The 14747-nt window shown below is 38.8% G+C and overlaps 1 protein-coding gene across 1 annotated transcript in view; it reads right to left on the reverse strand.

Annotated features, from left to right (window-relative positions):
• LOC131060671 (zinc finger CCCH domain-containing protein 66) overlaps positions 1-14123 on the reverse strand; it is a 125723-nt gene extending 111600 nt beyond the window's left edge. Inside the window, exon 1 of the mRNA XM_057993992.2 lies at positions 13568-14123. Coding sequence (XP_057849975.2) covers positions 13568-13676 — 109 coding nt within the window. The 5' untranslated portion in view covers positions 13677-14123. The remainder of the gene's footprint in view (positions 1-13567) is intronic.
• Positions 14124-14747: the final 624 nt, after the last annotated feature.

Below are 14747 nucleotides of genomic sequence, written 5' to 3' on the forward strand. Positions count from 1 at the left end.
CTTCCGTCAAGCGTTGAAAAAGGCTTTCCACTGATCTTCCTTGGATTCAAGAGTTCGTGTTCGCTCACCTTTCGTCTGCTTCAATTCTGTCGAGCGTGGAGGAGGGTAAAAAAGTCTTTAAGATTACTCCTTGTCAATTATGAATTGATAGAATCTGGATTTTCAGGTGTTAGGCATTCATCGCGATCAGGCCCTCCTTCTAGCGCCAATTCAGTTGAGCGCAGTAGGAGGGACAAAAGTCCTGCACAACTCCTTGCGAATATGATTATCTATGAACAGCTTGATAATGATCGAGGCATGATAGTACTGGCCCTCCTTCTAGCGCCAATTCTCGTTGTGGGGGTAAGCAATGATCCCCTTCGTTCATTCTATGCATGCTTAACTCGCTTTTTTAAGGCAAAATCAATGTTCTAAAGATTTTCGCCCTGGTCCTCCAGTGAGGGACAGGAGCGCTTTTTGTATTTTAGGCTACGATTCTCAAATTTTTGAAGGCAATCTTTGTTCACCATGCTTTAGGAGACCTTTCCAATTCTTGCTCAACTTTGCCTTAGCATAATCTCGGAGGGAAATTGTTGATTTCATAAAAATCGCCCCGGTCCTTCAGTGAGGGACAAGAGCACTTTTGAGTCCATTACATGAATTTTTTGATCATATCAACTTCAAATTATCCTCAAGGCGTAGAACATCATTCCCCACTCCTTCTTGAGTCCTGGAAACAAAAATAGTATTTCAAAATGTTAGGTAAATGGGCATATTTGGAGATTTCGCCCTGGTCCCTTGGAGAGGGACAGGAGCACTTTTGCAAATTGTCGTCAAAATTTGCAACTCTTGCATCTCAATTCCACTTCAAGGCATTTTAAACACTTTTTCAAACTTGCGCCTTGGCCGCAATTTGTCCAAAATTGGCGAGAAAGACTAGATAACATGTTTTTCGCCCTGGTCCCTTGGAGAGGGACAGGAGCGCTTTTGCAATTACAAGCTTATCTGTCCTTTGCTAGCCTTCAAAATTATCCTCAATGGACGAATCATGCCTTCTTTCATTCATTTCAATCACGAAACTTGCCTTGGCTTTGCAAGAAATTTGCACTTTTTGGAAAATCGCTCTGGACCCTTGGAGAGGGACAGGAGCACTTTTTACATCTTGGCATACTTCTTTGCTTCTTTGTTCTTTAAACTTCTCAATTGTGTCTAAGGCATAAAACATCATTCGTCTTTCCCGTCCAAGTCAAGTTTTGCCATAAAATATCAAACAAAGAGGAGAAACTTGAAAAAGCGCCATGGTCCTTCAGTGAGGGACAGGAGCATTTTTTGTCATTTGGGTTGATTTACTCCTTTGTGAACAGCTTAAATTATATTCAATGGACAAAACATGCTTCCCTTGATCTCTTCAAATCATAAAATTGTCTTGATCCTGCAAGAACAGTGCAAATTTGAAATTCAAGCTCCAGTCCTTCAGTGAGGGACAGGAGCACTTTTTGTCTTCTAGGCCAAAATGCTTCATTTTTCATCTCGAAATTCCTTTGCTAGGGAAGATATCATCTCACTACACACCATGAATAAGAATTCAAGTCTAAAAATGTGTATATGAAGAATTTCGCTCTGGTCCCTTGGTGAGGGACAGGAGCGCTTTTACCTTTCTAGACAAAAACTCCATCATTTCATCGTCTTTGATCAAGTCTGGATGCTCTATCATGTTCATTTCGTCCTTCACCATGCCTTTGATGTTTTAATTTGACCAAACAACGCCAGGAATGACTCAAATAAGCCTTTTCGCTCTGGTCCCTTGGAGAGGGACAAGAGCGCTTCGCCTTGGACCCTTGGAGAGGGACAGAAGCGCTTTTCGCTCTGGATCCTCAGTGAAGGACAGGAGCGCCTTTTGACTTTTTGAACTCTCTATCAGGATAATTTTTATGGAATATAACATTTAAGTATAAGTTCTTATACTTTAAGTTATATTCCATATATACTTTCAGGATGTTTGAGAGTGGTTTCAGACCTCCAGGAGTTATATTGCAAAATCTAGTTTTTGGAGGATTTTCAGTTTCCAGACTTAGTCAAATTTCAGGATCAGGACATTCAGACTTAGCCAAAATTTCAGGATCAGGACATCACTCCAGCAGGACCTGCTATCCTATTGATCTCCCCGACAGCACTCAAAATGCAAAGGCTAACGGACAAAACCCTAAAAGACATAGAAAACAAACCCTAAAAAGAAAAAAGCAGGGGTCCCCATTTGCAATGGGGCGATGTGTGAAAACGTCACAACAATGCCCAAGAGATCACTGCAGAGCCCAAGTTGAAGCAGATACCTGAAGTACTTTTCCTGTCCTTGACACTTCCTGCCCAATCTGAATCTGAGTAGCCTTCCAAGAGGATTGAGGTATTAAGTGAATACTTCAACCCATAACCAATCGTGCCACGCAGGTATCTTAGAATGTGCTTAGCAGCAACTAGGTGAACAAGTTTAGGTAAGCTCATGAACTGGCTGAGAGCATTCACAACATAACAGATATCTGGCCTAGTATTGACTAGATACATCAAGGAACCAATCAACTGCCTGTACTCAGATGGATCTGCAAAATCAGAGTTAGCTGCAGAAACACTTAACTTCTTTAAGTTAGATTCCATAGGAGTATGCATAGGTTTACAATCTATCATTCTAAATATTTTCAAAATATCAATAGTATATTTTCCTTGACTTAGAAAAATTTCATTGGTTCTTTGTCATACTTCTAACCCTAGGAAGTAATGCATTAGACCTAAATCCTTCATTTCAAATTCTGAGGCTAATTCCTTCTTACATCTTATGATTAATTTACTTTCACCAGTGAGAAATAAATCATCCACATACAAAACTAAAATAAGCATCTCATCATTATAAACTTTCAAGTAAACGTTAGCATCAGCATCATTCTTGCAAAATCCTAAGCTTAGTAAGTACTTATCAATTCTTTCATACGAAGCACGAGGAGCCTGTTTGAGCCCATATAAGGCTTTCTTCAACCTGCAAACATGAGAATCTCTTTTATGGATTACATAACCTTCTGGTTGCTCAATGTAGACTTCCTCCTCAATGACACCATTGAGGAAGGCTGTCTTAACGTCCATTTGATGCAGCTCCCAACCTTTGGCTGCAGCAATAGCTATTATAGATCTAATAGAGGTATATCTAGCAACAGGGGCAAAAGTTTCTTCATAATCTATTCCTTCCTTTTGAGAGAAACCACGAGCTACAAACCTAGCTTTATATTTTTCAATACTACCATCAGCATTATGTTTAATTTTAAACAACCATTTAGAGAAAACAACAGACTTACCTTTGGGTCTGGGTACAATGTCTCAGACATCATTCTTGATGATAGACCCATACTCTTCATCCATGGCTAATTTCCAAGCATAATGGGACATAGCTTCTTCGACATTGTGAGGTTCAGACTCAATGATATTGCACATCACAGAAATGTAGTTGGCGTGATTTTGGAATCTCTTGCTATCTCTAAAGGTTCCTCTGGGAGCAGCAAAACCTTCAGCATCTTGAATCGTGTTTCTAACCCAAAGTGGTCTCTTCTCACAGACCACAATATCCTGAGGTATATCGGTAGAGAGCATAGGCTCTGATGGGTCATTCTGAACTTCCTGATCTGGAAGGTCAGTAGACTCCTCCTGTATCTCAAGGTTAGCATCAACTATTGAATCTTGATTTTCAATCACCATATCATTATTGTTGGATAATGAACCTTTAGATCTTTTGAAAGCAATATCTTCTTCAAAAGTTACATCTCTACTTACCTCAACATACCTTTGACCTGGAATGTAGATCCTGAAGGCTTTGGAAGATTAGCTATATCCCACTAAGATGCCTTTCTTTCCAGATGGATCCAACTTGGTTCGTTTTTCTTTAGGCACATGAACATACACCGGGCTCCTGAATATCCTTAGGTGACTGATGTCAGGTTTGATCCCTATAAAGGCTTCTTCAGGAGTCACATCCTTTAGGGCGCGATGAGGACATCTATTCTGAATATAAACTGTTGTTTTGGATGCTTCCACCCATAGAAAAGGTTGCAGGTCTTGATCATGGATCATGGCTCTTGCAGCTTCAACAATGGTCCTGTTCTTTCTTTCAGCAACTCCATTTTGCTGAGGATTGTAGGGAACACAGAACTCCCTCTTAATTCCTGCTTTAACACAAAAGTCATAGAAACTACCTGAGGTGTATTCACCTCCATTGTCAGACCTCAAACATTTAATTCGATTTCCTGTAGTATTTTCAACTAAGGCTTTGAATTCTTTAAATCTGTTTAGGACTTCTTCAGACTCTTTAGATTTAAGAAAATAGATCCATGTTTTTCTAGAGAAATCATCTATGAAGATAACATAATATAGGAAACCGCTAGGAGATGCTACAGACATAGGACCACATAAATCTGAAAGAATAAGTTCTAACCTTTCTTTAGCCCTACTATCGCTTTTATGAAAAGGATTCTTCACATTCTTACCCATTGCACAACCTTTACAAGCATCATCATGAGATAAACTGAGTTTAGGCATACCTTTAACCATTTTACCGAGAGTGGGAAGAGCTTGAAAGTGTAGATGTCCCAGTCTTCTATGCCATAGCTCGCATGATTCAGGGGTCTCATGAATGAGAGCTTGAATTGGATTAGCTGCAAGCTTATATAAACTATCACATCTATTTCCAATAATACGAGCAGATTTGAAATTAGATTTCTTAGGCCAAGCGAGTACTTTCCCTTCAGAAAATGCTATTTGCAAACCCTTATCTTCTAAGGTAGAAATGGAAATAAGATTTCTTTTAATACCAGGTACAAAGAGAATATCACAGAGTTGTAAGGAAATACCAGAATCTAGTTTTAAAGAGGTAGTACCAAAACCTTTTACCAAGTATCGAGCATCATCACCGATTACTACATGAAGGTTGGTGTCCTTTTCAATCAGATCTGAGAGATGCTCACAAAAACCTGAGATGTGTCTGGAGGCACCACTGTCAAGTATCCACGTATTACTGTCCGTAGGAACATTGTTGGATAGAGCAGAGATAAGAAGATAATCTTCACTTTGTTCGGCAACTTCATTTAAGTTGACTTCCCTTTCCTTTGGATCATTCTGACAATCTTTGGCATAGTGACCATACTTATCACATCTAAAGCAACGAATGTGAGAGGAATCTCTTGACTTCTTCATTGGATCATAGGAGGAAGATCTAAAATCTTAACTTCTCTTTTCTTTCTTCCAATGTCCACCTTTCCTAGATTTAGCTAAGAGAACATTATTATCTTTGTGAGAGTTCTTGAGTTTTCCTCTTACCTCAATTCGAGATTCCTCTTCGATGCAATCAGATTGAAGACACTCAAAGTTGGGACGATCAGCTCTTCCACCAATGCTACGAATGAATGGTTCCCATTCATCAAGTAGACCATTTAATGCAATCATAACAAGATCTTTATCCGAGATTTGGCAATCAAGAGTGCTTAGCTTGTCCTTTAGTTCATTGATCTTCATGAAGTAGGCTATGATTGAGTCTTCTTCTTTCATTTTTATGTGAAGAAGTTGTTGTCTTAGAGCAAGTGCCCTGCTGAGGTTGTTGATTCATACATCCCTTCCAAGTGTTTGATCATTTCCCTGGCAGACACAAACTTTGATATGACAGTGACAAGATGATTCTTGATGGACTCAATTATGATCCTCCTAGCCTTGAGGGAATCTTTCTTGAATTGTTTTAGCTCTTCAGCATCTTCTAGAGGAGACAGCCCTTCTTCTTCTACAAATTTCAGCAGATCGTTCTCTTCAAGGATCAATAGAATACGGACCTTCCAAGCAGCAAAATCAATGGCTCCCTCAAGTCTATCTTCAACCTTCAAACCTGACATTTTAATCTGAAAACAAACAGCAGCTATATGCAACAAATGATTTACTAAAATCAGAAGTTAGTGACACCTTGGCTTTGATACCATGTAATTTTATACCCTAGGATTGTTAATCAGATTTATATCCTTCAATTATGCCCTAGATTGTAATCAGATTTGTAGCATTTTAGTAAGTCATAATTCAATAAAATCAGAAATGAAGGAAGTAAACAAGAGACAAACACAAATACCCTGGGAAAACCTCCAAGGAGGAAAAACCCAGCATTAAAGACCCTCGGGTCAAATTATATATTCTCTTGATAGCACAAGGACAATACTTAGCTTCCTTGACAAATCTGAATCCTTCTTGAATGACAGATCTGCACTTCTAATCTCTACGCCAAAATTGTCTTTGTCCTCTAGAACTTGTTCGCATAAGTCTGGTCAACTTCGCACCCTCCAAGGGTAAGTTCGCACTTTTCAGGCAGAGCTAATTCGCTGAAATGAAGATGAGTAAAATTGATTTGCAAAGTGTCTTTTATTTATATGCATCTTTAACCTTTTATTTTGCAAGTCGGCCTCTTCCATTTTGGCGCCAATGTTTGTTATTGTAGCGTGGGGTTTTAGGATAGGGCTGGGCTTAACCTTGGGCCATGTTACCCTTTAGGATGGGGCCTAGTCCTAAGTGGGTTCGGATGTTGCCTTAAGGCAATCCAAACCCATACATTATCCTAAGTTACAAACAACAATTTTAATATTGGCATTTTAAAATTCTACACAAGTTCAAGAAAAGGCCATCGAGCTGTATCTAACTCCAAATATAGCCTTTTATGCTTATTGCGAATGCAGAAAACCACAAAGTTATTTAAGCCTTCTATGTTTGATGGGTACTGTTGATGTGTATTTTGTACACGACCAAACACAGAATAAAATACCTAAGGTACCTTATCCTCTCTTGAACAAAGTTCCTGACTGCTGAAGATTTCGCCGAAGGATCAGTCGAGGCAACTCCAAGGTTCTTGTATGTAGGTTCTCTACTCGTGGATAAGCTCTCTGTGGTATGATGTGATTTTGCTGGAATCACAAGGGGACTTACACTTGACGACCTAAATGTCTGATTTGCTGGAATCACAAGTCCTAGATTTATAAAAAAAGGAAAAAAAGATGAGGGCGAGGGAAGGATCTAATTCTGACGCTAAGAATGTAGGAGCAATGAATGACCTTTGATGAAATTCTAACTAAGTCTTGTTTTGACATCCCAGGACCATCTCCACAAGATTAGTGCGATCTTTGGAGGAAAGCTTTATGATGTTCAGATCCTCACTACAGGCATAGACACCATTAGGCTGATGCATGTCAATGAAGAAGCGACAATTGAAGTTAAGCTCAAGCTGAATGATTCCAGTTGACTACACAAGGCAAGTCTGCAATCAACAAACTACTAGTAGTATGGATATACAGATTTCACCATCAATCAAACACATTTCTTCCACTCATCTAATAACATGAAATCAAATCTGAGAAGTATAAAGACCATGCAAATTGTTGAATCGACCCATAGATTTCACCATTTCTTCAATGAAGTTTTACAAGTCTTTTACAACAACATCTTGGCAACAATCTTTGCCTTCTCTTTCTATTCTACTCTAATTGCTATACTATTAACTGACTTATTCACTATTTCTAACTATTCACCTTCTAACTCCTGACTAACTATTATTCGCCTTTACAAATGAGGAGCCAGGGCTTATATAGTGCCCTCAATACAATTCAATGGCTTAGATCAATTTGAGATCAATGGTCAAGATTTTACAATGAAACCCTAATTAGGGTTTGTTACAACAAACTTAATTCTGACCAATGAAATAATTGCATTATTTGGACACATGTCTTCTCTGGAATATTCTACCAATGGAGAACCGGGGTAGGTACATCGAAGTTTGTGCCATCTCCCATGAGTTAGGTACATTGAATCTGGACATGCTGAAGTGGACCAACTCGACTGGAGGAGTAATGACTGGGATGCCACCTTGTCTTTCCTTCAAAAGTTGGACTGGCAGAGGTCGTCCTTGATGAGGCTGGGCTGGAGAAGGTCGTCCTTGTTGATGCTGGGCTGGAGAAGGTCGTCCTTGTCCTAGCTTGGTCTTCTTTCATCTGCCAAAACAAACCAAAAGATGATTAAGGACACATGATAAATTCATTTCAACATAACATTTTCAACTTAAATCATCAACAAAAAGATATTAACATGAAACTTGCCCAAGATTTTCTCCAGGAACAGACCCTATAAGAATTTCACCCTGGACCCTTTGGAAGGGTCAGGAGCGAAATTCCAACTTTAGCTCAAAATTCACATTTTTGAAGGTCAAACATCTTTCCAAGGCATTCCAAATAGCTTCTCTCACCCTAGTCTAGGCCTGACTTCACTCAAGTTTTGAAGGAAAAGGTGGTTTTAGGTTTTTTCGCTCTGGACCCTTTGGAAGGGTCAGGAGCGAATTTCATGTTTTGAGCTCATTTCTTCATATTTGATGACTCTTGGCAATTCAAGGACATGCCTAAGGACACCTCCAATCTTGATCCACACTAAACTTGGCATAAATTTGAGGGAAAATATAGGTTTTGCACAATTTCGCCCTGGACCCTTTGGAAGGGTCAGGAGCGATTTTCTCCTCTTGTAGCTCATTTTTTATCGTTCCAACTTCAATCCACCTCACAAAGCTAGGAAATATCTTTCTTCTTTTACCCAATCTAAGTTTGATTTCGTTTTGCAAGGCAGAATAGGAGATTTTAGGATTTTCGCTCTAGACCCTTTGGAAGGGTCAGGAGCGAAAATCCTCCTTTGGCCTAAAATCATCACTTTTGGAAACCAACATCAAGTCAAAGGTAGTCTCAAGGGCATTTCTTACCTTAGTCAAACCTTGTCTTAGCATAAATTTGAAAGGAATGGGTAGGCTTTAGGATTTTTGCTCTGGACCCTTTGGAAGGGTCAGGAGCGAAAATCTTGTTTTAGGGCTATCTTGCCATCCTTCCAACTTCAAATTACTTCCAAGGCATAGAACATCTTGTCTTTCTCCTTCCCATGGTATAAAAACCAAAATCTTGTCTTGAATTTGCAAGGAAAAAGGGGAATTTTAGAAATTTCGCTCTGGACCCTTTGGAAGGGTCAGGAGCGAAATTTTCATTAGGCTTTCAACTTTGCATTCTTGGCAACCAAAATTCATTCTAAGGCAATCCAAATGCCTTCTCACACCCTTGTCCTAGCTTGGTCTTGCCCAAAATTTTGAAAAAACAATGTTTTCAAGGATTTTCGCTCTGGACCCTTTGGAAGGGTCAGGAGCGAAAATCTTGTTTTAGGGCTATCTTGCCATCCTTCCAACTTCAAATTACTTCCAAGGCATAGAACATCTTGTCTTTCTCCTTCCCATGGTATAAAAACCAAAATCTTGTCTTGAATTTGCAAGGAAAAAGGGGAATTTTAGAAATTTCACTCTGGACCCTTTGGAAGGGTCAGGAGCGAAATTTTCATTAGGCTTTCAACTTTGCATTCTTGGCAACCAAAATTCATTCTAAGGCAATCCAAATGCCTTCTCACACCCTTGTCCTAGCTTGGTCTTGCCCAAAATTTTGAAAAAACAATGTTTTCAAGGATTTTCGCTCTGGACCCTTTGGAAGGGTCAGGAGCGAAAATCTTGTTTTAGGGCTATCTTGCCATCCTTCCAACTTCAAATTACTTCCAAGGCATAGAACATCTTGTCTTTCTCCTTCCCATGGTATAAAAACCAAAATCTTGTCTTGAATTTGCAAGGAAAAAGGGGAATTTTAGAAATTTTGCTCTGGACCCTTTGGAAGGGTCAGGAGCGAACTTTTCATTAGGCTTTCAACTTTGCATTCTTGGCAACCAAAATTCATTCTAAGGCAATCCAAATGCCTTCTCACACCCTTGTCCTAGCTTGGTCTTGCCCAAAATTTTGAAAAAACAATGTTTTCAAGGATTTTCGCTCTGGACCCTTTGGAAGGGTCAGGAGCGAAAATCACTTTTTAGGCTTATTTCTCTATCATTTCAAGTTGCATTCACCTCAAAAGGCTAGAAAACACTTCTCTCACGTCCAACCCAAGTTTGACTTAATTTTGCAAGGGAAGATAGGTGTTTGAAGAATTTTCACCCTGGACCCTTTGGAAGGGTCAGGAGCGATTTTCATCATTTCTAGCATGTTCCCCCATCATTTCATCTTGAATTCACCTCACAAGGCAAAGAAACTCCTCTCTTCTCTCATCCAACCCAAGTTTGACTTGATTTCGCAAGGAGAAAAGGTGATTTTAGGAAATTTCGCTCTGGACCCTTTGGAAGGGTCAGGAGCAAATTTCCTATTTTGAGCTTGTTTTGGCTACTCCATTACCTCAATCCAATATTCAAAGGCAAGAACACATCAAAGTCCACCTAACCATGCCATAAACTCAAGAATTTGGCCATCTCAAAGAAGAAAATATGAGTTTCCAAGAATTTCGCTCTGCACCCTTTGGAAGGGTCAGGAGCGAAAATCTGGTTTTGAGCTAAAATCATCATTCTTTCAACTTGAAACTTCTTTGCAAGGTAAAATCTCATCTCCCTTTGCCCTAGGAACAAGGTTTTAAGCCTGAGAAAGGTCAAAAGGTATACTTATAAGGAATTTCGCCCTGGACCCTTAGGAAGGGTCAGGAGCAAAATTTTCATTTTTGTCCAAAATCTTTCATTTTCAATGCTTTCAAGCCTTTCAAAGGCAATAAGAATGTCCAAGCTTCCTTCCAAGGTACCCTGCAAGTCAAAGATTAGCCAAACTTAAGATGAAATGTGCTTTGGGAAGATTTTCGCTCTGGGCCCTTTGAAGGGTCAGGTACGAAAATCTCATTCCTGGCTAAATTCCTCATTTTTCAAGTTTCAAACTACTTCACAAGGCAAAATTAGATCATCATCCACATTGAAGCAAGGTTCTTAATCCATTCAAGTCAAGAAGCAAGGTTTATGATGAATTTTGCTCTGGACCCTTTGGAAGGGTCGGGAGCGAAAATCCCCTTTAGGTCAAAATCTTGTCCTTCAAAATCCACCAAACTCCCTCTCAAGGCAAAAACATACCCATTCATCTCCCATCAAGCCAACGCCTAGCCAAAATAAGGAGGAAAACAAGAGTTATAAAGATTTTCGCTCTGGACCCTTTGGAAGGGTCAGGAGCGAAATTCCTAATCTTGGTCAAGATCCTGACTTCATTTTCACATTTCTTCATTCAAACAAGCGTTTTTTACCTTCATTCAAGCCTGGGAATGCGTTAGTTCTAGGTTTTGGTCAAAGTAGAATGTCCTATGGAAAATTTCGCTCTGGACCCTTTGGAAGGGTCAGGAGCGAAATTCGCTTTGGACCCTTTGGAAGGGTCAAGAGCGAAATTTGACTTTTTGAACTCTCCGTCAGGATCATTTTATGGAATATAACATTTATATAAGGAAATGTCACTTATACTTTAAGTTATATTCCATATATACTTTCAGTATGTTTGAGAGTGGTTTCGGACCTCCAAGAGTTATATTGCAAAATCTAGTTTTTGGAGGATTCATCAGTTTTCTAGACTTAGTCAAATTTCAGGATGAGGACATTCCAGACTTAGCCAAATTTCAGGGTCAGGGCATTCCTGACTTAGCCAAATTTCAGGGCATTTGAAGATCGGGATGACATTTCAGACTTCATCACTCACCAACTCGACGTAGCTCAGACCTTCAAGAATGATACCCACTCACAAAGCAAGACACAATTAGCAACGAGAGCAAAACCAGGCCCTAAGGAAGACTCTCAAAGAAACCCTAATTCTAGGGTCCTGTGGACTCACCCTGGCTCAAGCAAAGCCTGTAATCCAACGATCCCCTCGACAGCACTCATCCTGCAAAGGCTAACAGACAAAACCCTAAGAGACCTAGAAAACAAACCCTAGAAAGCAAAAAGCAAGGGTCCCCATTTGCAATGGGGCGATGTGTGAATACGTCACAACAGGTACCAAGGTGCTTTGTGACAGCAAAGAAGGTCCCAAATTAAGTTAGTCAATTTGCCAAAAGGAGATCTGATTTGATTTTTGGATCAAAAATATAACTCAAAATGTCTAAGGGAAGAACTTCTCAAAAAAAAATCAGCTGATCCTTTTGTCTTCCACTGCATTTATGGGATTCTAGGAATTTGAGGGGACTGGACAACATCCGAAGTTTGTCAAGACATCAATACTAAAACTCTAAATGTCAAACCCTTTAAATATAGAGAGAAAATTGCTTCTTGACAATTGTTATAAGAATTATTTACATTTACCTTTTACACCACAATGTGTGATTCATCATCATGATAAAGATGAGTATGTATTGCAGGCATTAAGCTCCTTGTATAGATTGCTCCCTTAACATACAAGATGTCACAGGAGCTCTTGCAAATCTATGTTTATCAGTTATCCGGGTATTTGTGAACCCAAATGACACACCAACAAGAAATAGAAAACTACAATTATCCCAAAAACATGCCATTGAAGCTCCTGAAACTCCAAAGACCAGAAGAAAGAAATAAACAAACATTAAGCTCCTCAGGCTCACTTCAAATTCTACTTTGAAAACCCTCTATTCACATCGGCAAACTTCTTCTTACACTATTAGATTTTCCTTTACTGTGAGTTAGGGTTACCTTTCATCAGCATAAGAGTCGCAATCTGTCTTCCCTGTGTTTTAGACCAAATACCCCAATTTGATCTATGGAAATACTTGTGCATTAGAGATACAAGTTAACCTTAAATGCTGGCAATACCCAGTAACCATTTTAAGGCCATGTTTCACTCTCTCCAACGCTTATGTCAGTATCCGGGACTCCTTGTCATAGATTATATACCTTCAAGCAAATGTGCAGCAGCCAATTGTGAATCTACTAGGTTATTATCAATTGCAGAGATGAGGTGATTACAACTGCAATCAGGTGTAACTGCTGGATCAACCGCATTGCCTGGCTCCCAGCAAAACAAGCCTGGGCTTTTGACCGCAGGCATCCTAATAAGTGTGGACTAGCATTTGAAACGAGTCTTGCCACCTCAAAATCAATAGTCAAAGGATTTTCACTGATCCCTTACCTGCTTCGCACTGAACACTCTTAAATTTAAGTCAGGACAGGTTTTGCTAGCGGTCTACATGTTCTGTTCGACTTCTACAAGTATCCATCAAGGTGAACTGCAACATTCAAAACATGCTGTGTAGTGAGCTAAGCTGGAAAAATCAAACTTTAAATTCCCTATAGAGTACTCAAGTGAAATTAAGAACTCTTACGTTGAATGGAATGAGTTCAAATGGTTAAAGTATCGGAGCATCCACAGAGGAGCTCCAGTTTCAAAGCCTAGTAATTAAGATAAACTAACTAATGCTGCTAAGAGCAAGTTGGATGAATTTGGCATAATATGGATAGGACCCGATTCATGACAGCTAAGCTTAAGTCTACCTCCAAGAAAGACAGGAATTTACCAAAACAAGAACAATCAAGAAGTCCTACACCCACAGTATTGTTGCATTCCAACAAATAAAATCAATTCATCTTGCAAGCTACTCCAGCATTTTAATTACCAAGCATAATATGCCCACTTTAAAATATCCTAAACCCTAATCAAAAAATTATTAAAAAGCAGAGCCAATTCAAAACACTAAAGCGAAAAGTACCTTACCATTTAGGTTGTATGCAGATTCAGGAGTCCAATTAAAAGCCTTAAAATTCGGCATGCCTAAATTGCCTATGTTTCCATTAGGCCTCTGGTTTGGCCCTTGGTATTCCATTGATTATGAATTTGAGTCCCGATGCTTTCTCCGATAGAAAGAAAAAGCGCTGACTGTGACAACTTCAATTGAGTTAAAAGCTTATAACGGTCGGAATTAAGTTTGCAAGTATGGCTCTGTGATCCCCAAAATCATATGCAAAACCCCAAGAAAACAGAACAAATTTCTGTTTGGAAATTTGAAGCGTGCTTTGTCATTGTAAACTTCGTTTGTACAAAAATGAAATGCCGCATTGCTTTCTAACTTTTAAATTCTCCGTAAATTATTCTTCTACTTTCCTATTACAAAACAATTTCCATCCGAGGAAATTATATTAGGTGAGCACGCAATCCTGATTTATATTTGACCGCCCTCCATGGCCGTCAAGCACTGTTTCGTCGACAGATGGCTCTAAAAACTGCCTTGGAAAAATGCCATTAACAGCTGCCTCTCATTTACTCCCTCTTTGAATACCTCTCTATAAAACTATTAACTATTGAGTGGTGGATAGGTTTATTACCTTACACTACACATTTATTTGGTTACCATTAAGTATTACGCATTTATTGGTTTTAGATACTAGTTATTACTAGTACTTGCACTTTCAACAAGTATATAATAGATATAAATTGGTTTATATATTTGAGGATAGTCAGAAAGATATGTTTTTGTTAGGAGTAATTATTTAGAATACAATTGAATTGGTCTGGAAATATTAAATAAAATTGAATATAAACATATGTAACTTATAATTTAAACCGACAAGTGATGTAAAATGTTTTTGTAATATAAATATTTTCACGATGTATAAAGACAATCAACTTAGGATATTGATTATATTGAGTTGATTTGTTGCTAGTTGATGAGACATCTTATATACAATTGTTGCAATTTGGGAAATATACAAAATTTAGTTATTTGCTTCAAGGATATTGATTGCAATTTTAAGTATGTTTCCCGGCAAACTATGTTCGTCAATTGTGATTGTCCAACCATAATAATATGAGTAATTAGCTAAAGCCAAAAATATCAACTCTTAACATGATATATTGTAGTTCAAGAAGACATGTGCATCTTTAGTTTAGGTAGTTG

The sequence above is a fragment of the Cryptomeria japonica genome, chromosome 10, assembly GCF_030272615.1.
Source record: "Cryptomeria japonica chromosome 10, Sugi_1.0, whole genome shotgun sequence".
Classification (NCBI taxonomy): Eukaryota; Viridiplantae; Streptophyta; class Pinopsida; order Cupressales; family Cupressaceae; genus Cryptomeria; species Cryptomeria japonica.